The sequence below is a fragment of the Zonotrichia leucophrys genome, chromosome 3 (genome assembly GCF_028769735.1).
Source record: "Zonotrichia leucophrys gambelii isolate GWCS_2022_RI chromosome 3, RI_Zleu_2.0, whole genome shotgun sequence".
Lineage (NCBI taxonomy): Eukaryota > Metazoa > Chordata > Aves > Passeriformes > Passerellidae > Zonotrichia > Zonotrichia leucophrys.
This window is the reverse complement of record NC_088172.1, coordinates 93223666-93246001: the sequence shown is the minus strand read 5'-3', so window position 1 is coordinate 93246001 and position 22336 is coordinate 93223666. Positions and strand designations below refer to the sequence as shown.

The 22336-nt window shown below is 44.6% G+C and overlaps 1 protein-coding gene across 3 annotated transcripts; it reads left to right on the top strand.

Annotated features, from left to right (window-relative positions):
• The first annotated feature begins 9416 nt into the window (after nucleotides 1-9416).
• Nucleotides 9417-21811, top strand: YPEL5 (yippee like 5). Of its 3 annotated transcripts, XM_064709329.1 has the most exons (7): nucleotides 9417-9527; nucleotides 12666-12799; nucleotides 12898-12962; nucleotides 13134-13286; nucleotides 14053-14151; nucleotides 17888-18060; nucleotides 19640-21811. In XM_064709329.1, exons 6-7 carry the CDS (start codon nucleotides 17920-17922, stop codon nucleotides 19862-19864), a joined length of 366 nt encoding a protein of 121 aa, XP_064565399.1. In that variant the 5' UTR covers nucleotides 9417-9527; nucleotides 12666-12799; nucleotides 12898-12962; nucleotides 13134-13286; nucleotides 14053-14151; nucleotides 17888-17919; the 3' UTR covers nucleotides 19865-21811. The 3 variants fall into 3 exon arrangements, with proteins under 3 accessions (XP_064565399.1, XP_064565400.1, XP_064565401.1); XM_064709331.1 differs by lacking the exons at nucleotides 12666-12799; nucleotides 12898-12962; nucleotides 13134-13286 and having other exon boundaries at nucleotides 9436-9527; XM_064709330.1 differs by lacking the exons at nucleotides 12666-12799; nucleotides 12898-12962; nucleotides 13134-13286; nucleotides 14053-14151 and having other exon boundaries at nucleotides 9433-9527.
• The last annotated feature ends 525 nt before the right edge of the window (nucleotides 21812-22336 follow it).

Below are 22336 nucleotides of genomic sequence, written 5' to 3'. Positions count from 1 at the left end.
ATCACATAATTTAGCCCAAGCTTAAATGACTCCACAAAAAGCAAAGCAATGGTGAATCAAGCCATGCACAGCAAGGACAAACACCCTGTCAGAAAAGTCCCAAATGCTGATTTGCTTAAGGCAGAAAAACATTGAGTTATGATATTGCAGTTTGATATGCATAAAAGGTCTCATTTGTAAGGTGGTCTCCTGCCTTAACAAAGCACCTCAGGCTATTTTCAAGTGGTTTCTACACACAGTTATTTCAGCTCACTGTTCGCTCAGTTTGCTTACTTTAAGCAGTGGTGACAAGATAAATATCTCTGGGTTCCAATTTACTTTATGTTTCTCAGCTTTGTCAAGGCACAATTTAGACTGTTGTGTTGAACAGCTGACTCCGAGCTGGATCTTGCCCCTGCCTTCATGCAAATGAACGATCGGATTGTGGGTTTGGGCCAAAGAACGGGAGAACACATTAAACAAACAACTGCAGAGCAGTAATTCAATAGCTAGGACAGGGCTAAGTATCACCTGCCCTCTGGTGCGATGAGTCAACTGTAGACAGAGCTATGCTGCACAAAAGAAAATCTCCTAGGTCACCCAAGATAAAAACCCGAGATTAATGAAGCCTTGATTAACTCGAATCGATCATTTAGGAACCATCTCCTGTTGTGCCCCGAATGTGTTTGCCATGGGGAAAGGGCGGGGAGGGCCCCGCAGTGAGTCTGCACAGGGACATGCACCCCCTGCCCGAGAGACAGCGCGCTCCTTGTGCAGCAGAACACGACGGGGATTGGTGACAGTGAGCCAGCAAAGATGCCACTACGTGGGCTGCCCGCGGAGGGCTGTGTGGCAGCCAAACGGGGCTCGTGTGTGCATCGCTGTCCCCGAAGTTAGGGATGTGGGCAGCAGCGATGTGTCACACGCTATCAATAGCCACCAACAGCCTTCAGAACCCGGGGATAATTAACCACCACAGAAAACTCACCTGCCTGACACATGGCTCAGTTCTCCTTTCAGTTACTGCTCAATTGAATTTGCCAGGGAAAAAAAAGCTTTTCCTGGTGTTTCAAGCTGATTAGACCAATTTATTTCCTTAATCTATTTCTTGGCTTTGTCATTTTGCTTTCTTGCCCTTAGTTCTGAGCTGTTCCTTCTGTTTAATCAGATCCTACTTTTTCATGTGTAAGTGTCACTGGATTTATCTTGTTTGCTCACTATTTTGGGGGAAGGAGTACTGCATTGGTCTATTCCTTTGGGAGCTACCCACTACAAGTATTCCAAGCAGAAACACATTTGCTGGTGACTTACTGGACCTGGGAGAAACCAGCTGCCTTTGCCCACAGGCAGTTACACTGTCTGCATTCTGTGAGGGTCTGAGGTTGCTTCTCAGCTTAAGGTAGCAAGGGAGGAATAAAAAACAACCCCCAGACAAAGCCAAAATGCCCAGCTGGTTTGACTACCAGGTTTTATCTGTCCAGGGAGGAGCATGGAAGGGCTCTGAGAGATCACTGCTGAATTGATACTGGGAGACAGGAAAAGAGGAAAACACAGGTCAATTGAGTATCAAGTTTAAAAGCATCCCAGTCCTTGTGATGTGCTTTTTCTTGAATTAGTTTGTTCTCAACTATCTAAAATTGGATCTTCTCAAAGTGAGTTAGAAGCTGCCAAGTGTCTGCATGATTTTCTTGGGCAAAAATCTGCAAGGGATTGGAATGAGATCAGTGTTTCTCTTGCTAACTGATCAGATTTGAACCTGAGATTCCACCAGACTGAGGTCAGTCAGTACATTTCCATGAAGAAAAGTCACACTAAATTATAATAGCTGAGTTTTTGAAAAACCAGAATTAGTAAATTCCTACCTAAGTGCTGTACTGCAAGGAATTCAAATGAATCTGTTCCTGTGATCCACTTCCTTGTGCCATTTAACCTCTAAAATAAAGTCATGGCTGTGAGGGCACTCAAAGACAATTGCACTGACTGGCCTCACCAGCAGCTGTGTTTAGCTCTTGTGGGACCATGAGCCATCCCTGAGAGCCTTGCCTGTGCTGGCTGTGCCTCCAGCTGCTGCCCTGGCAAATACCCTGGAGGCTGTTTTCCACCATGTGGCCTTCAAGGGCTAAGAGTGGTTAATTAGCTCAGTCTAACAAGCCTTCCAAACTTGATTGCTCTAGATTTTAATAGGGTACCTGTGAAAGTCCATTTGTTTGTTGGCTCATGAAGGAGTGATCCCTCCATGCAGCCTCCCACATTCCAGGCTGAGGCTGCACTATGAGCTAAGTCCCTACTGCCTAAGTCTCTCTGAAATGAATGGGAGTCAGGCACCTACATGATGCCTTTTGGAAATCTGTCTAAACACTGTAATAATAATACATAACTGTCACATTAGCAGATTCCTAGAAGCCTGACTAATAATGATGCAATAACAGTATGATGAAATACTCTTCCATGCTTTATTGGCGAGTTACTGGAGTGCTTTTCTGCTTTGTTCCTGCTTTCTGCCCCCTCAGAATGCATGGAGTGTCTATCTCTTCCCCTAAAGACTTCTTCAAGGACATAGCCAGCCATGCCCTCCACCCTGTGATGGAGTGTACAGGTCCCATGCCAAGTGGTCACAGCTGCAGCTCAGCTCCCTGCACTGCTGATGCCCTGTTGCCTGCCTGCGTTGCCCTTGTTGATGCATAGTCATGTGTGAAGGCAAATATTCCTCTCATGTCACATCCTGCAAATGTAGGAAGGGACCTTGCTCACCTCTGTCAAATGAGAGCAATCTGCACGTGGAGTCCCAGTGAAATGAGAAAACTGAATCAGGCATATTGTGGGTTGCTTACATGATCCTGTGCTACAGTTTTGTGAGCCCACCTGAGTTTAAATGGGTAGTAATTCTTTTTCTTCTTGTTCTCACCTGCTTCACTGGGTCATGAGTGACTCAGGCTGCCTTTACTAAAAGTCCCTTGCTAGTGTACATCAGAGCTGCCCCGTGCAAGGCCAGTCACATGTGCTGAATAATTGCATTACTCACCATATAAGCAACTGGCCACATGAAAACCCTCAAGCACCCTTCCTTTGGGCTCTCATCCAAAATGGAGCCTGGAAAGCAAACAAATGGAAGACTTTTCCTGGTGCTCCTGGCCTAACCCTGCCAGCCCCTCTCTGGCAGGACAAAGGGCTTCAGATCATTTGCTTCTACTCTCTTGTACTCCTAATTTTTATCTCTGCAGCTAGAACTACATTGCTTACTCAGCAGACTACTTGAAAATCTTTGTGTGTGTGATACTGTGTTCTGATGTAAGGTCTGCAGAGAGCTTCCTCCTTTTCGTTACTATTGTGCCTGGGAAGGAAAGAAATCCTTTCTCACTTCTGTGGAGGTTTTGGGAATGCCCTGGAATAAACCATGGATCACCTCTCTTAGGCTGCCCCAGAGGCAAACACTGGTGTTTACTCAGCTGTGCAGCGGAGCTCCGAGGGACAGGCCCCTCTGAAGCACTTGCAAAAGGGGAGCGGGGCGTTTTCTGTTTCCTCAGGTGCGGGCTCCTCCCACAGCTCCACTTGCTGGAACACACTGGCCCTGCAGGGAGTGCTGCCACCCACGTGTCGTGGCTGCCGGACAGAAACCAGGTGTGAAGTCTTCTTCCTCAAGGTTTCTCCATCCTGGAGACTGCTGTTAAACACAGACACACATGTGCTGAGCTCTCCTCCTGGTCTCACATGCATTGTACCTTCACTGTTTGACTGTTTGACAATGACCAAGGATTATTGGGTGTCAAAAGGATCACAAAACAAGTCCCGACCCCACCATTTCAGTGGTATGCATAAGCTCTTTATTGGGTAGATTTCCAGGTCCTGTCCCCTTCCCTTGCATGTCCTGTCTCCCCTTTTCATGTGGGCCACCTGTTTCTTCCCCCAGGCTCTGCTTGCCTTTTTCACTCTGCTCCCTCTGAATTTAGCATCTTTGATAAATGTCTCTGGGTAGATATCTGTGAACAAAAGAGAGTAGTAACCCTAGAGTGGGGCTGGCTGTTTTCCTTTACACAGGCTCACCTTTGACACTCAGAAGTGTGCCTCCTAAGCAGGGGGTGGTACTGTTAAAAGACTGAAAGCAATACTGAATCAGCTTCAAAACCTTTCAGGAAATGCTATGTTGAGTGAGGCTGGGAAACTCCACCCAGAGCTCCAGGAACAGCGAATGGAAAAGACTGACAATACAACAAAAGATTTCTTCTCACTCCCCTGTCTGTGATGTGACAATTGTAACAAACCAAGAGTTTCATCTCTTGCTAAGTGCAACCAAAACCAAAACAGTTACGGGAATTCATCAGGGCCTCAGGTGTGTGTACATTTATACATTCCCAAGTTAGATTACTCTGATTATATAAAAACCTGCAGCAATCCAGTGCAGACATTAAAGTGTCCTGTTCTGTACAGGCTCTGAATGTCTCTGCATGGGGCCCTTTCCAGCCCAATCTGTCTTTGTTCTCAGCCAGTGCTCACAAACAATAGGGACAGCCCAGACTGTCTGATGAAGTCCACGTGCGTTGGAGTAGCTGCTCTCCCCCAAACTGTTTATCTCCTGGTAGACAGCTGTTGTGATGCTTTTCTATGCCAAGGAAATGGCTTCAGCTTTACCTTCTCAGCTGAGGATACAAGCTCCCCTGAAATCACCTCCTACAAAACACAGGGGAGTTGGCAGCTGGCTCATTGCATCAGCTGGGTCAGTGGGGCACCACCCCATGGCATCTTCTCTCCACTCAAACACATGTGCATCAAACCAAGCCTTTGTGTGGAGGAAGTGGCATAATCAGATGGCTGTCATCCATGAGTTGGACACCTGACAAAATCTCCCCCAAAGGAAAGTGATAACATATGTGATCTGGCAGAGCATTGCCACTGGACAGGATTTGGAAGACAGGACTTGCAGACTTAAACCTGAAAGTTCTCCTTATTTCAGTAACTGTCCTTCACTGTGGAGGACCAAAAAGAGAAGGCTCAGCAATGAAAAACCCTGCAAGATCCTTGCCTCATTGTGATTTGTTTGTGTCACCAGCCATCCTACTTAGCAACTTTGTTTTCTTTGCTAGGGCATGGCAGTGAGGCTCTCTGCAGCACTGCCTGGCTGCAGGGTCTCTGTGTCTGCCTGCTGGCCTCCCTGAGCTGCCGTGTGCACAGCCGTGGCTCCTGCTTTCTGCAGGACACTGTTCTGCATTCCCTGGCACCAAGCCTGCTTACTGGCTCTGTTCCTGATGTCTTAATAATGGCACGGAAATTCAAAGTCCCTCTTCAGGCATTAAGTACTTTTTCTGATATGGCTCCTATGGGTCTTTTGGGGTTTTACATTTAAACACCTTTTAAAATCTGGCCAACAGCTACTAGGTACGGTGACAGGGTAATGAGACCAGCTGTCATTGTGAAGAGGGTTTGGAGGGACTGCTTCATCACTGGCCTTCATCTTTTGATGTTGAGATTAACTGTAGAAATAATTTCCCCTGGCAAAAAATACAACCATCTGAAAAAGTATCTGTAAGTAGGACTTGTTCCTGTGTCAGCTTTTAGGTGAGCCAAAAGCAGTAAGTGTCTGCTCGTGATATCAAATGAAAGACAATTACTTTTTTGTGTGTGTCATTAGGCTTACCTTAGGAGAATGAAGCTGCAGGCTGTACCATCTCCTCTGAAAAACACAGGCTATCAGTAGCCACTGCCAAATAACAGGAGCAGCTCGTGGGATGAACTCAGCCTTTGATGCGAGGCAAAGCTGAGAAGGCACAGAGGGGGCAGTGAGGAGTCACGCTGTCTCCCAGAGAGATCACAGCCTGGAAGCCTGGCTCTGTATTTCAGCTGCCTCCTCTGCTGACAGAAATCCTGGGCACGGAAGGAACAGCAATGGAAAATCCCACTGCATCTTTGTCCCACCTCGGGCATGCCTGGTTTGGTAGGCTTAACTTTGCCACACAGGAATCCACAAGTGTACCAAAAGATTATTAGTGGTTCTGGAGAAGGAGCAGGAACAAAAACTACTGAGCTGTAAGTTTTGCTTTTTAAGGGAGAAGATATGCATGAGCAACCCCCAAGCCCTGACACTCATTCAGTGGGAGGTAGCCAGGTCCTGCTGAATTCCACTGAAGTTTTGCCACAGGTTTTAATTAGATTAATATGTTGGTGGTTGAGTTTCACTACACAGTTCTGTCTGAGATTGTGATTAGTTCCTCAGTTAGCCAGTTATCTCTGAAATGCTTCCTACAGAGTTGCTCACAGCACTGAGAAATTGCTTTAGATGGGGCAAATACTAAAGGTGGATCTTACTAAGGCTGTTGGGTGTGGGCATCTCCCCTTTCTCTGGTTCATGAAGTTCCAGATCTAACATAGCCTTTTTTGCTCAGCAGTGCTGCAGAGAAGACTGGCTCCTCCAGAGTAATCTCAGCTATTGTGATATGAATCAGCCGTGGAAAAGGCCCAGGGTCTTCCCAAAACCTGGCATAAGAAGTAAAGGAGCAAACTGCTGACTGCACTGCATTTCCCCATGTCAGAGGAGAATTAATTAATGTTTTCAGGCTGCTTTGAAAATTAAAAGTGCCATGTGGTACAATACTGCTGATCCTGTTTTTCACCCTGTGGCTGACACGTAGCATGTCCCCTACAAGCTAATTGGAAATTGCTTTTGGTATTTTTAGCGTTTTTCAGCAGAGCTGCTACAGCCTGCTGCTTTGTTCTATTAAACGTGCCCTACCTCACCCTCCCCTACCCCCCCTTGCTCTAAGCTCCTCTGCAAGGGAAATAAAAACATCAGTCCCTGGCACCATCTGTCAAGCACAGGCTAATCCATTCTCTGCTTGTCTCATGGTCAATTTGGTTTCTCTCTGATTGGTACAGCTACCCTTCTTATTGCTGAGAATTTAATTCTATTCATAGGTTTGGGCTTTGCTTTGTTTTCATGGTAATATTATTGTGATGATTGCAATGTTCAGACATACAACCCCTCTGTATGCCCAGACTGGAGAAGGGTACTTAAGCAAACCTGCAAGCTGCCAGCAAGGCAGGGAGCATCACTCTGCCCCTTGAACGGAGGGAAATGAGGCAGGAAGAACCGGCTTGCCCTGGGATGTGCGAGTGCCTCAGCAGCAGAGATGAGCAGTGAGCTCACAGGGCCCCAGATAAGACCCAGTCACCAGAGCTGACTAAAGCATCACTGCTTTGACTCCTTTTCTGCTCTGTTTTGGCTTTGTTTGCAGTGATCTCCACAGCAGCTCTGCAGAGATGAGTAAGACATGGACCTTTGTATAGCTCCTGTGACGAGATGCAGCTGATCCACCAGGGACACAGCTCATGGTTACCCAGTGAGGACCAGCAGCAGATCAGGTCAGCCTGTTAACAATGGGGGCACGCTGGATCAGTTATTTCCTCCATTTGTTGGTGCTAAATGGGACCCCAGGCACGGCTTTATGGCTTCCTTCTAATATTCTCAGTACTTGTGCTGTCCCTGTGCCATTAAGTAAGTGGTGATTGCTGTCTGATGGACTGCTCTAACACCCTTCACCCCCCTTCCAGGATCTAAAGAGAGGCTGATGAGAGGCCAGTGAGAAATGTCAATGCTCAGCTCTGCTCAGCATCAGGCCAGAGCTGACCAAACTAAAGAGATCTGATTTTCTGGAGGTCTGTCCAAAGCAAACAGCAGCTCTTAGCACACTGAAGTTGACTTGTCACTGACTGTCTACCCTCACACAGGCTGTTGTGTTCTCTTCTACCTCATAATTTACTTTTCTAAAAGAATCCATGCAAAAGACACAGGCTGAAGAACAGCTGGGTGTGTAAGCAGGTTTTGTGTGCTGTATATTCACAGAGAGATGCCCCTCTGCTCTGTGTGAAACGACAAAAGAATCTTGCTGACTCATTCCTTCCTGCCATTACTGCAGCTCCTCTGGTGATACCACATGGATAGACCCAGGAATGAAAATATCCAGAACAGACATCCTTAAAATGGCATGGCTTGCCCCATAGTAGGAAAACAACATCTTTTTGCATCTCTTTTTCATAACCAACAACTCAAAAGGACTTTTTTCATTGTTTTTTGTCCAAGACCACTATTTGCCAAGGAGGCAGTCTGTAAGCACTTAAAACTGGCAGGGAACTGATAGCTCTTGCAAACAAATGCTAAGAAGGGCCACACTTCACCTCATTCTCCTCTGATGTTTCATCTCCACAGTGGGCAGTGTTTAAGGTATCCCACAAAGATTTCAATGTGAATGGCCTGAAAGTGCAAGCAGCATGAGTCACAGCTTCACTGAGGGGGGAATGTCACCAAAAGCCATCTCTGTGCCTTTCTACACCTCCAGCCCTCACAGGGCCCCATAGTGTGGTGAAGCTCGAAGGCAGGATAGGCCAAATCCCTGAGAACCCCTGAGGGTGCCTGGAGACAGGAGTCCCCTTCCTCCCAGGCAGGCCCATGGCAATGTGCTCTAGGGGTGCAGGGAGGTGCTGGGTGGCTCTGGCATTCAGCTCCTCCAGGAGTGGGAATTTCTGCCAGGCTGTGAGGGAGGCAAGGGGTCTGGGAGGCTGGTAGAGGGGGAGTGGAAGGCACCATGCTGAGGGCAGCGGCTGACAGGTGCCTGGGAAATGGAGCTTGGCAGGTGGGGAAGGGCTGAGGGCTGATATAAGGCTCCAGCTTTGGCTCTGGCTCCATCTCTGGCTCTGGCCCTGCCTCCATCCCCCCACAGCTGGGCTGCAGCACTGAGCACTGCCCTGGCTCTGCCCCCAGCACTGCTGGCAGCACTGTACTCAGCTCTGAGCCTCTCACTTTAGAAGGGACATTGAGGTGCTGGAGCGTGGCCAGCAAAGGGCAACAAGGCTCTTGAAGGGTCTAGAAAACACATCTTGTGAGCAATGGCTGAGGGAGCTGGGGTTGTTCAGCGTGAAGGGGAGCCCATGGCTCTGCAGTTACTTGGGAGGATGCTGTAGGGAGGTGGGGGCCAGTCTTCTCTGACCTGTCTGCAGTGACAGGACCAGAGGAAAGGGCCTTAAACTGTGACAGAGGAGATTCAAATTAGACAGGAAAAATTGTCATTGTTAGGGTGGTGAGGCATTGGAATAGGTTGTCCAGGGAGGTCACCATCCCTGAAGGTGTTCAAGAGGCTTCTGGACATGGTGCTGTGTGGTGTGGCATAGTGATTTAGGGGTTACTGTGCTAGTGCTAGGTGAACGATCAGACTAGATGACATTAAAGGTTTTTTCCAGCCTTGATGATTCGATGCTTCTGTGATTCCGTAATTCTATGACTCTGTAATTCTTCCATTCTGTAATTCTGTCATTCCGTGACCCGGCGTGCCCCGCCGGGCGCGGCCGTGAGGCGACCCGGGGAGGGGCGGAGCGCGAGGCGGCCGGGGCGGGGCCTCGGCGGCAGCGAGGGGGCGGGACCGGGGCGGGGCCTCGGCGCGCTGATTGACAAGCGGGGCGGGGCCACGGCGGGGCGGAGCCGCGCGGCCGATCCGGAGCGCCGGGGCCGTGTAGGGCGGGGGAGACACCGGGCACGGAGCCGCCGCCGCCGCGCTCCCCGCAGCCAGGTAACCGGGCGGGGGCCGCGCTCGCCCCGCGCTACCAGGGGAGGCCAGGGCGGCTGGGGAGGGAGGTGGCGACCGCCGCGCCGCGGCGCTGTGTCTGTCGGGCCGCGGCAGAGCCCCGGGCGAGCCGCTCCGGTCCGGCGACGGGCGCGGAAAGGGGCAGTGGTCGGCCCTGCCTGACCCGGTGCGTTACCCGGCGCCGCCACAAAGCACCGGCCTTCCCTCACCGCGTCCCCTTCTCCGTCAGCGTCTCCCAGCGCCGCCCAGCCTTCCCGGCGGGGGCCGGCACCGAGCACCCCCTCCCTGTCGCCGCCGACACAACTTCCTCCCCCGGCCCGGCACTGGGCAACTTTTCGGGCCGGTTCTTGCGCGGAGCCCCGGGCGGGTGGGCGCGGGGCCGTGCCCGGGCCCGGTGCGGGAGCGGGGGCGGCTCGGGGATGGGGGGCGGCGGTGGGCCCCGGGCACGGCCCCTCGGTGCGGCGGAGGCGGCGGCGGTGCCTCCCCGTCAGCTGTTTCCTGCTGTTTGTTGTCAGGGCTCCTGCGCTCCCGGCAGCGCCCGGCGGCGGCGGGGGGGGTGAGGGGGGGAGGACGGGACGAGCCGGGCCGGCCCCGGTTGGCTGCGCGCGCCCCCGTGACGGCGCGCGGGCCGGGCCGGGCTGGGGCCCGCCCCCGCGCGCGCGCGGCTTTGTGTGTGCGCGGCACCGGCACTGGGATCGGGATCAGCGCCGGGATCGGCACCGGCGCCCCCGCAGCGCCGCCCCGGGCCCGGCCGCGGAGGTTCCGCGGGGGTTGAACCGCCCTGCCCTGTGGCACGGGGGGCGGCGGCGGCGCCTGACGCATCGCCCCTCTCCGCGGGCGGAGGTGCCGCTCGCTACCGAGCGCTGGCCGGCGGTGCGGCCCCGTGTCCCCCCGCACAGGTGCCTCCCGCCGGGAGTTGTCACCGGGCCGGCCCCGGTGCTTGTTTGCTTTGTGGGGCTGCTGGCGGCTCCCTCAGCAGCGAGGCGCAGCCGGCTGCCAGAGCTCGGGTTGGGGCTTTCCCGGTGGAAGTATGGATTCCCAGGGAGCTGAAATGTTCTGCCGTTGTTTTTGGGAACGTTCTAAGTCAATGCGAAAATAAGACTGTTGATTGTCTGCTTCATTTGTTACTCTGTGCACAGCCCTCAGCTGTCCTGCGCAAGCAGATGTAGATTAGATTAATCCAGCGTGTTTGTTTAAGAATGAAGGCCGTGTTTTGGACTGATATCGCCGTAGAATGTAATAAATTATTTGTCTTTGGTTTCCTTAAACAAAAAACACGTGTTTAGGGTTAGATTGAGGGAATAACAAAGCAAGTACACACGGTTTTATGAGAGAGAAACAGGGCAGGGCTCTTTCGAAAGTGGTATCACAGAACAACTCGATGTCAGCAACTAATAGCTCTAGATTAACCATTATCTTAGCTAATGTTTATGACTGACAGGAGGGGAACTTGCTCCCGAGTTGTAAACATTCCCTCACGTGACTGTATGTAACAGCTATATATATAATATATATATATATATGTAACTGCTATATATGAAATCCTATGTATATTTTTATACAGAGCCTCTTTCTGGATGGCTGAATTCAAGTCGAGCATGTGACAAACAAAACTGTCAGTTTTTAAGTGCTGCTCAATTTTTCTAAAGTAGTCTTCAAAAGTATTGTGTGGAGGCTTCTGTCATCTGCTACTTTCACTTCTGTAGTTACAGAATTACTTAGAGATGCAGAGCTTATTGTTTGTATATAGGTTTTAATAATGACGAGTGAGTTTCAAGTGTGGTTGCCAAGGGTGTGAGGACAAATGAAACTGCATCTCAAAGCCCAACAGAGAAGATGACAAGAACAAGCTGTATTTGTTACTTGTCACACACTGAGAGCTGTACACATTTTTATATATCTGTATTTAACATGGTAGTCATCACAAGCTTGAAGGGGCGTTGTCCAAGTCAGGTCATTGGTTCATGTTTGTTTACCAACATTTGACCTGTGTTGAAATCTTGGGTTGCTCAGCTCTCACTGAAATACGTAATTCCCTTAAGCAAGATTTAAGTTAAAAATTACTTGTTAAATGTGTAGATGAAATGACTGTACACCGTGGATGTTTGTTAGTAGGGTGATCTCTAATTTTGGAGCCTTCACCTACATTTAGGACCTTTCTAGTTAATATAAAAATCTCTTCGTGATATGCACTTAAGTGTATTAGCACCCTTTCTGCCAGCTGGATGTGGCTGGTTTGGATGATGGTTGTCTTTACACCATTTCTTAAAAGGTTATTTATTGGATTTCATTTTTAATGATTCATTAAATCAGTGATGTCTTTGGATGAAGTTTTGTATCATTTCAGCACTAAATTTAATAAAAACAGAAAATGTGTAGTTTAGCTTTCTGAAAGTTGCAGAATGGATTCATAAGTGAAAGTTGTCTCAACTGCTTAAGTAGTGTAAGAGTAAATTTATTGCAAAATAAGGAAATACAGCTTTCTTAAAAACAGTGGAGTAATTAGGAAGGGGAAAGGAGGAAAATTAAGGGAAAAAGAAGCAGGGAGACAGGTCTAGTTGCTGGTTTTGGACTCTGTGTAGTGGTGGGAAAGAAAATTAATCTGAGTCTGATAGCATTTGTAAAGTAATACTTTTATATGTTATCTAGCAAGAGTATTGTGAGGGTTTAAGTTACTCTGTGGGAGATGCTGAGATAGGGGGGCTGTATGAGAAACAAGCACCCATCTGTGTGTGCCTCTGCTCTCTGGAAATGTGAAACAGAGTACCCTGGATTAGTGTTTCACTGCACCAATATGACATAAACAAATTTAAATGCCAGTGTCCTAGTGCTTGCCTTACCTAAGAAAAAATGCAGTTTGCAATAGGAAATAATACTATTGCACCCTGCAATATGAAATTACACTGCTGCAACTTGCACAAGGGTGTTTTCATCCTGCAAAGCAGCCTGGTGTTGGTGGGTGCTGTGCCCTGCATCTGGACTTTGCCACTGTCTTTGGACTGTGTTCAGTTCCCTTCACAGTTTGCTACAATAGCTGGATGGTTCTAAAGAGCACAGTATGCTGGTCCAGTTCATTTTCTCTCCACATTTGGCTACATGTGGTGGTTTCAATTCTGCATGTAGGCAGAGGCCAGGCCTTGTTTACTTGGACAGTCGCAGAAGTTGGTGGTGGACATTGAATCTCCGACCTCCCAAGGGACTGACCACGTGTGTGTTTTTGGATGTGCCCCCACCTGTGAGCAGGGAAACCTGGGAAGGTAAGGAGCAAGTTTTAGTTTTTCCTTTATAATTCTTTAACGTTTGGTCTTGTGCAGTTGTGCTAAGAATTCTCTTTTTTCTTTTGTCCGTCTCTGAGATGAGAAGAGGAAGCTGAAGCCCAGTTCCTGAGAGGCCATGATGAAGTTACAGCCTGGTTCCAGGGTAAGTACATCTTGAGAATGTGTCAGTGTGCTTAGGGGAATGCATAAACCTTTCTCAGAAGGTAGAGAATGCTTATTTGCTCACAAAAGAAATGTTTTTAGTTGGTTAAATGGTGAAAGAGAGGCGGTCACAGTTTTTTGTCCTTTAACTAGCAGCTGTTCTCTGTTGTAGATGTGAACGCAGTAATGGTGCTGAAGCAACTCTGAGGCTCCTCCTGTGAAATATCCACAGTCCAGTGTATAGAGAAAGTGCTTGCTGGCTCTCCCAAGTGTTGACGGTCCTGTGTCTTCAAGAGATGTATTCCAGGACAAGAAAACACTGACTGTTAGTTTTAAAGATGTTAATAAATAATTATTTGTGTTACTTTTTCATTCTTTATTGATGGTGAAGATAGGCAGATGAGGTAGTACAAATACCAATCAAGTGGTGCTTCAGGTTTTGGGTGTGTGTGCAGAGAGTGGTCAAATTTAAGCTGTTGAATGTCAGCCCTTTGATATGGTTGTTGCTCAGTGTTGCTGAAATCAACACTGAAAGTGTTTGGGGAGTTTAGGAGCTACACATCTGGGAATACACATTTCAGCACTCAGCCACAGTGCCTGTGTTTCCTGTCTGTCCATGCACTCACTGGGAGAAGCATGCAGGGAGCAAGTCTTTCACAGAGAGATTGAGGAGTGGTATCAAGCTTTATGCTGTCAGAATAATGTCCTGTCAAAATCATGCACTGTCAGCAAGCCTGACCTGCTAGGTGATATGACCTGTCTTTGGTTGCTCTCCTAAAAGTCCTCTCAGGAAGGTGGTCTGGGTGCTGAATAATGGAAGTGTCATCATTTCTCAGTTCATGAAGTGCCCCTCTCTTGGAACTGGAGAGATTGGACATGCAATAGATACTTTATATCCCATTAAGGAAAGTAAATAAGTCTGCCTTTCTTACATTGCAGCCATTCATTTAATATAATCACTTGTGTTTGGTAATTTGCATGAAGGCAGGAGCTCTAGAACTTCATCACTGATACATGCCCAGTAAAGAATGCTTAGCTGATTTTAAAAGTGAAATCATGGGCCAAAAAAATATAATCTGTTCTTTCCTCAGCATTTGGTTTTGTGAATAACCAAGATCCCGGTCCACTACTTTGGAAAATTCTGCTGGTAGCATGATGGAATTGGTGGGATAGTGTCACTTTCTGGAGCTGTAAGTAGCACTAGGGAACCTGACTGGTTCTCTGGACAAGTGGAAGTTGTTTTCTGTGTTTTTAAGTGTAAATAGTGGATGAATGGTCAAGTGCACTTGCTGTATTTTCCTCCCCCTGTTTAGAGGATCTTAAGCTTTAGAAATGCTTTTATGTTTCACAGTTCTTTGGCTTCTCCTCATTTAAGAGAGCCCTCCCACTGCCTATCAAAGCTGCCTGTAAGTGGCTTTTTCAGATCATTTATGCATGTGTGAACATAAATAGATGCCTGTACCTTTCCCATTGGTAGTGAAACTATAGGGAAAGAAATCTGCACAGTTAACTTGGGTGACTTTGTGCACACCACTTGTGTTTGTAAGGGGCAGGAGCCTGGGAGCTATGGAAAATTGCTTTCCCCTTGTGCTGTTGTGCTTCTGGTTTTTTTCTGTGTGCAGTAAGTATACCTTACAGGATTCAGCATCCTTACATAAGGAGAAAGGAGTCTTTATCCACAGCAAGTGCCTTCTGATTTGGCCTTATAAGTGAATGCTCTGTTTTTAGCTTGGGGGAAGAAAAAGGAAGGGGAGAGCGTGAAATGATTTCTAGTTGAAATCAGTTTCTCTGTTTTACAGGAGAGGAAAAAGCAAAATGTCCATGTTAGGTTTTTTAGAAAATCCATTATAAAGTTTGGCATTTTAAGTCTGCATTACTTGAAGTCATTGTGTAATTTTTTCCTACTTTTTACTACTATGAGCAGTAACATAACATAAGGTGACTAGTTATATAGTGCTTCAGCTGCGCCCTTACAAATTCATTGAATTCAGCAATCAAAACTGAGGTTAGAGGTAGCTGTAGCCTGCTATATATTTTGACTGAAGTCTACCAGGTGGTAGTTAAGTGTTGAGGTTACTTTGAAAAAGTTAGACACTCTGGTAACCTTACAGTGTTTTAGTAGTTTCTTAAGAAAACATACACAAAATCTACATTGTTTTGACTGTTACAGTGCTGACTGTAGAATTTAATTTTCTAAATTTTTTTAATGTGTATTATTTCAAGAATATAGATTTCCTTATGCACTGTATTCTGAAAAAATATATTCTGGTATCAGTTGGTTTGTTAGATTCTGCTGTGAGTTTAGGTTACTATCAACTCTTTAAGGTGGCATAAGTAAGTGAGGATTTTAGGCCTTGTATTAGTAGGCAGATTTTTCAGCCTTATATCTTTGAATGTATTTATTTACATATTTATTTTAATGTTTGACATCTTTGGGACTCAAGACTTCTGTCCATGCCACAATGCCATATCCAGAAGTAATATATTTGTATGTTGCAGTGACTTTGAACTTGCTTGTTAGAATTGCACTTGTGCTCCCTTCTGAAGTATTTAATTTCCATTTTTAATGTCTCTGGGCTAATGCTTTTCTGAGAACACTGGCATGAATTATGATTTTAGGCAGGTGATGCACTTGCATTTGAAGTGTTTAGGTGCATTTTTCAAAATGTCATGCTGTGCAGGGTCAGTCTGTGTAAGGGATCTGTTCTGGACACCAGGTTCTGTGTTTGTGTTGCTCTTGGTGAGATAGGGATGGGTTTGGATTTATGTTACGTTACCTTCTAAAAGTACTGACAGGGTGGGCATCGTGTTTACTCTGAAAAATACCCCTTTGGATGCTGATTCCACATTACTGTAACTTATGATCAGTTAATTGTTTTGAATTCACAATACAATCTGCACAAACAAAACAGAGTTAGGAAGGATGGCACATGGACCTAGGCCAAGTGCCTTATGGGCATATCTGTTACAATCACCTTAATTGCTTGTATTTGTGGTTTCTTCTGGCTGGAGACTTTTACTGATACTTGTTTATTCACACTTATTGTGTGTTGATTTTCCTTCATTTTGTCACTATTCAAGTTTTAATTTTTTTTCCTTTGGTTGCTGCAAAAGATAAAGGCAAATTAGGAAGGTACAAAGCTTAGAGAAATCTAAATGAAAATGCTTTGTGTATTTTGAGTGGAATCACACTTCTAACACTCAGACCTGTTTAATTTATCCTTTGAAGAAGAGAAATGACTCTTTCTTTTCACCTTTAAAAGAAAGAGTCATGACACTGCTTTTGATTTTTATATATCCTTCAGGTGGGATAGAGAAGATTAATAGTGATTTGAAAAATGTGAAGGTAAGGAACCTGAGCTAAAATCTCTCTGTTCAATATTAGGAGCCCTTTTTGTTGTCTGACATTGTAAGAAAACAAAGTGTGAAATAAAGTAATTGGAAAAAAAATCATTATGTCAGTGGCTTCTGATTTTTAGATGTAAAAATGGTATGTTAAGCTCTGTGTGTGCAGGTGCAAGTTTTAGTCCATTTGCTTTGTGCATGTTAAGAGTAGATTTTAAGAAACTGATCCCCTAAACCTTGAAATGGGTTTAAATTAGGTATTTGTGCTTCTTAATGGTGTTTGACTTAGAATATTCAATTAAATGAGCACAGAATTTGATTGACTTCTCTGTGAACGACACAGTCTCCTGCTCTGAAAAGTAAAGCCCACACAATTCTAATATTGCAGTGTGTCAGATTTACTTTGCATTGCTCTGCATGACAAAAGCAGAGACAATACATTTTTCTGATTCTAAATCTGAAGCATAAATGGAGGTACATTTAACTTGTTTAACTGTAGAAGTTTAGTCATAAAACTTCTGCAATTGAAAGGGAAATAACATCATAATTCAATTCCTTTGTCATGTTACATCATCCTTCGTGATTTAAGGTTTCAGCTATACATTCTGTGCCTACTCACCAGTTAACTTTGAGTAATTTATGTTAGTTCGTGTCAAGTTGGTGAGACACTTGAATTTTCCTAAGCAGTGAAGAGGCTGATTTATCAGGCACTGCAGGTCATCTGCTATAAAGTTTTTTAGCTCTGTTTTTTTTCGTCATTGGAGTTGCTGAGGTATTTTAGTGATGAGGCTTTGGAAATACCTTGGATGAATTACACAGTATTTTATATTTGGATTAGACAACTTTAAACATTTTGATATAAAAGTGTCTGGTGTAAAGACTGGGTGGATTGTTTATTATGTGAAATAGCATCCAAATCTTTCCTATGTTGGTGTGTCTATGAAACAAAGAATTGTCAAGTCAAATACAGCAGCCAGGGTGCTATACCAGCATTCTGAGTGGTGGTGTTGTGTGATCGTGTGTCATAAATTGTGCAAAGCTATGGGGAAGTGACATAATAAATATGTATTATAAAAGGTGGGGGTGACTTGGGAAAATTAAGCTATAATTGTCTTGGTGACTCAGTGTAATTCTCAGTGCTTCATTTCTTAGTGCTGACTAAGATGAGTGAGTTGTTGGGAATGTACTGAAATAGAATTTCAGTATTGTGTTAAAAGAAGTGGAAGCTTCTGAGTTTAAGAACAGTAGGGCCAGTAGGGGGTCTGCAAAAGTCTGAATTGTATTTTAAAGGTTTCAGTTTGTGTTTTTCTCATTTAATGTAATTAGTTTGTATTTAAGTAATCTTATTGGTGAAATGGTCACTTTGGGAAGTAACTTGTCATGATGAGAGGGTGAAGGCAGACTGTAAGTTTAGCAATTCACCAACAGAGGAATGACTTCGAGCAATCACTAGCAGAATTGGTTTGAAGAATATTCTGCCATATATATGGAATGTTTGGAGTTTCAATTTTTGGATGTTTGGGTGTTTCAATTTTTTTGCTGAAATGTTTTTTTTTACATGATGTTTCTTTTTGCTTTCAGGTCTTGAGTAGAAACTTATCTAAGTTGTAAAAATGGGAAGAATTTTTTTGGATCACATTGGTGGCACTCGCCTGTTCTCCTGCGCAAACTGCGACACGATCCTGACCAACCGCTCCGAGCTCATCTCCACTCGCTTTACAGGGGCCACAGGGAGGGCCTTTCTTTTCAACAAGGTTGGTAAGGAGTTGGAGGAACTGCTGTTTACTTTTGAAAAATGAGTTTGTGGGATATGAATCTGTCATGAGATCGAAAAAACTTCTTGGCTAAAGTGTTGCATAATTACTATTTTAACTATTTTTTTTTCTATCTTTGAAGTCAAATTTGACATTTACTGTTGATGAGAAACTTAGCTAAATTAGTTTTGTCTGAAATGCTGAAAGACTGTAAAGAAGACTGTGTATGTAGAGGCCTCAGGCCAAAATTGATGGAGTTTCAACTTCAGAGACTTCAGTAATATGAACCTCAAATTCACTCTGAGAGTATCTGGTGTCTGTCAAAGGGTTCCAGAGGGTTTTTTTCACTTTTATGCAGTTAAAAAAAAAAGTCTAGGTAATATTTTGTTTAATTTCTGAAATGCATTTAATGTAACAGTAGTCTCGCAACTGAAGTTGCCACAATCAATCACAATCTTTTTTACAGGCAGTAATACTCTGGTTTAGTTTAAGAGTTTTTAATTGATTCGATTCAATAGATCAAAATACAGATGTCAAAATTTTTGAGTGAATTGTAGGATTGTTATTAACTTTGCATAAAGACTTTTCCATTAGATTAATTGAAAAAAATGGTGATTGTCCTTTGCCTTCTCACAAAGTTCCTGAACATAAAATGCTTGGTTTGGTTTTAGTTTTCTTTTTTGTTTTTTGTTTTAGTTTTGTTTTTTTTTTCTTATAAGCCATTTATCCATTGGCAGAGTTGATAGAGACATCAATAGTGTCTTATGTTTTGCTCTGGGACTTCTGGTATCCTGAATCTTATCAGTACTGAGAGCTTTCTTCCTCATCCAATAAACTCTGGATCCTGGAGTTTAGATTTTTTTTTAATGTTAAATAGCAGGGTTTCATTACAGCAGTTTGAGGTTTTGCATTTCTGCAGTCAGAAGCTGTACATCTGAACCAGTCAGGTACCAAGCTGAGAAAGTAGTACAGTCCCCATCTTTTAGAATCAGCTTGGGTATAGTTCTGACATCAACTTTTCAATGAAGTAAACATCCCAGTTTTGTGGTGATGCTGCAAAAGAAGTTGCAAGTATATTTAAACTGCTTATACAGCACACAAAAGGTGCATGTTTCATGTCTACATTCTCAGCCACTGACCCTGGCTGTTTCTTAGGTAATTATTTCAAAGGCACCACAAGATTTTTAAAGAAGTACCTCTTTTAATATTTTGTTTCTGAATTCTGGGACTTGGTGATCACATCAGTTGCTGGAAATGGGTTACATACTTTACAAGTGGTTTAATACAAATTTACAAGCTGTTCACTGGGAGTTTCTCACCCAGAGTTGAACACAGTCCTTTTGCATATTTTGTGATAGCAATCTGTGTCTCTCAGTTAAAATGTGAGGGTTTTACATCCCTATGAAGCACATCTTTAAGGTGTTACCCTCTCTCTCACAAAGGAGATTTCTACACTGCAGTTTTCAGTTGTGTGTGGTGCCACAGGCTCGTCCCTGTCCCTTCTAATGTGCCATTGAGCAGGTTTCCCCTAGGCAGACTAATCCTCTGTGCTGTTCCCTGTGCCTGTGTGTTTGCCCAGGTGGTCAATCTGCAGTACAGCGAAGTCCAGGATCGGGTCATGCTCACCGGCCGCCACATGGTGCGGGACGTGAGCTGCAAGAACTGCAACAGCAAACTGGGCTGGATCTATGAGTTTGCCACCGAGGACAGCCAGCGCTACAAGGAGGGCCGCGTCATCCTGGAGCGGGCCTTGGTGCGGGAGAGCGAGGGCTTCGAGGAGCACGTTCCATCCGACAATTCCTGAAGAGGCCCCGGTCTCTGCTCAGGTTCTCTTCAATTGAAACTCCAATGTAATAAAATCAACAAAAAAATCTGCTTACATACACTGTCACCTTAGCATCAGAGTCGGATTCATGGACTACAATGTGGGAAAGATTGTGAGAATATTTCAGATGGAACCTTACTTTCTTTATTCCTTTTATATTTTACTTTCCCTCCAGCAGCTGTTTGTAGAAAGAATGTTGTGCAGATGCTGTAACTTCTTCTCTCTTTCATTTACATCTGTTAGATTTGAGATTGTATCTTAAGGTACAGTGGGCTAAAGGAAAATATTTGCAGGATTTTTCTTATGTTGGAGAGAAATTCAGTGAGGGGTTGGTTTTTTTTTTGTAGTTTGCACAAACTGATCTCAGCATCAAGTTATTTTAAAACTACAGATGTTTTTTTAAAAGTATATTCCAACTTTTGGCTTAAGTTTTTAGTTAGGTTTTTGGTTTTTTGGGTCTTTTTTACCCAGCCTTTTCACCTGGTTTGCTAGCTAAAGTGAAGAGATCCGAATTTGTGCTGAGTGCTAAAGGTTCAGTGTTGGTACAGCTTGGGCTGGCCCATGTGCCATATTCTTGTTGAGGTTGATTGGTAGCACAGAGCCCATTATTTCTTGTCATTCTTGACCCAAAGATGTCACCATTCCTTGTTTATTCGTGAAGTCCCATTCACCATGTAAACTGGTGTTGATTGGAAACTATCCTTGAAATAGGGTGAAACTGCTTGGCTTTTTTTAACTTTAACAGATGTAACTTATGAGCATAGTAATAATATAAAGTAATAGCTGTCTGTTTAGTCTTGCATTGCTTACAAATCCAGCTGTGTTTGTAATGATAGGGATCCACTGAGAAACTACTGTTTCAGTAGTCATTTTTTTTTCGTTTCTCTACTAATCTCATTAAGTTAGACAGGGAATTGCAAATCTTAATTCTTCTTCAAGTAGCTTTCTTTAAACCCAGAACTTCCTATGTTAAACACAGCTGCTGTGTAAAAGGAGAAGATTGCCAGCATGTTTGTTCATGCGTAGAGTTATGCAATCTGCATCTCTTGAAAAGATTAACTTAAACAGCTTGTTTTCAAATGCTGCTTCTGGTGTTGAAACCTTTATCTTTCAACTTTGTTGAGCGTTTTCATTGTGATGTTATGTTTTTATCTTTCTGGGCAGCAGTACATGTCAGCCTAGTAGTAACTAGTGACTTGGATTCCTGCTTTGTTCTTGTAGAGGTCAGCTCTGTTTAAAACAGTGATCTTGCTTGCCTTTTTTAGCAAAAATGCTGTTCATTAACTTAACTCAAGGGTGCCCAAACTATTTCATTGTGTCTTAAGCCATAAGTTAGGATCTCAAGGGCTGAAATTTATTTGAATGTTAGATATGTATGATTTCTTACCCAAGATATGAGTTGGTTGTGGTTTTTTTTCTTATTGGATAAATTGTGGTCAATGTGAATTAAGTTACCCACAGACGCAGGAAGCAAGGGGAACCCCACCCAACCAAATGGATCTGGGTTCTGACCTTTCAGAGTAACTTTTCTTCTCTAGACACAGCTCCATATCTGAAACTAAGATGTGGAGGGTGACTATGCAGAGTATTTTTCTTAATTTTTTTTGGTTGCCAAGTGGCAAGTTGGACACCCCTGACTTGAACCTACTGCCTCTTTCATGTCAAGGTAGCTTTGTTCTAGAAATGTCACATAGAAAGAAAACAGAGTAGATCACATACCAGAGCTGTGCTTGAATCAAGCTGCTTAAACAATAGTGTACTTGTGCCTCAAATGAATCAGTTTTTGCACTGAGTACAGTAGTACCCCATTATCTTGTACTTCTGTCCTTCACAGGCCCTGGAAGCGCCATTAGCATGGTTCTCTGCAGTACTTTTCTTGTACTTCTGACATTACAGTACAATAAAGTATGTTTTGTCCTGAACTGATCTTTGCTGTGCTTTTAGAGTTATTGTCATGGAGTCTGTCAGCCAAATCACATAACCCATCTCTCATTCCTTGTGTTAAGTTTCTGCAGCACAGTGACAAGCTGTTGATGAGCATCCCTTTCTGTATAGGTGGTAAAAGAGTTATGTTGATTTTGGAATGAGCAAAGTAGAGCTTCATGCATACCACTTGGACACTTCAAAGCCTTCAATTTACTCCTGTTAAAGAGAAAACAAAAAATGGCTCATTTTATGGAATTCCGGGTGCCAAATGTCTTTTCATGACTTTGAAAAGACAGCAAGCTAAGCAAAAATCTGCCTTCTGCAAGAAACTTGAGGTTTTGGCTTCTGAAATGGCTTGGGAATTAATGAACTTGGTATTATATATCTGGACTTCTGTGACTTTTTCCTTTGTTCAAATGTTAGCCAGAAACCTGCCAGCAGCTGGTCAGCTTCTAAAGCTGAAGAACTGAGATGAAAGGATTATTCTGTTGGTGTGATGGAGTCTGGGGCTCTTATTCTAACTTA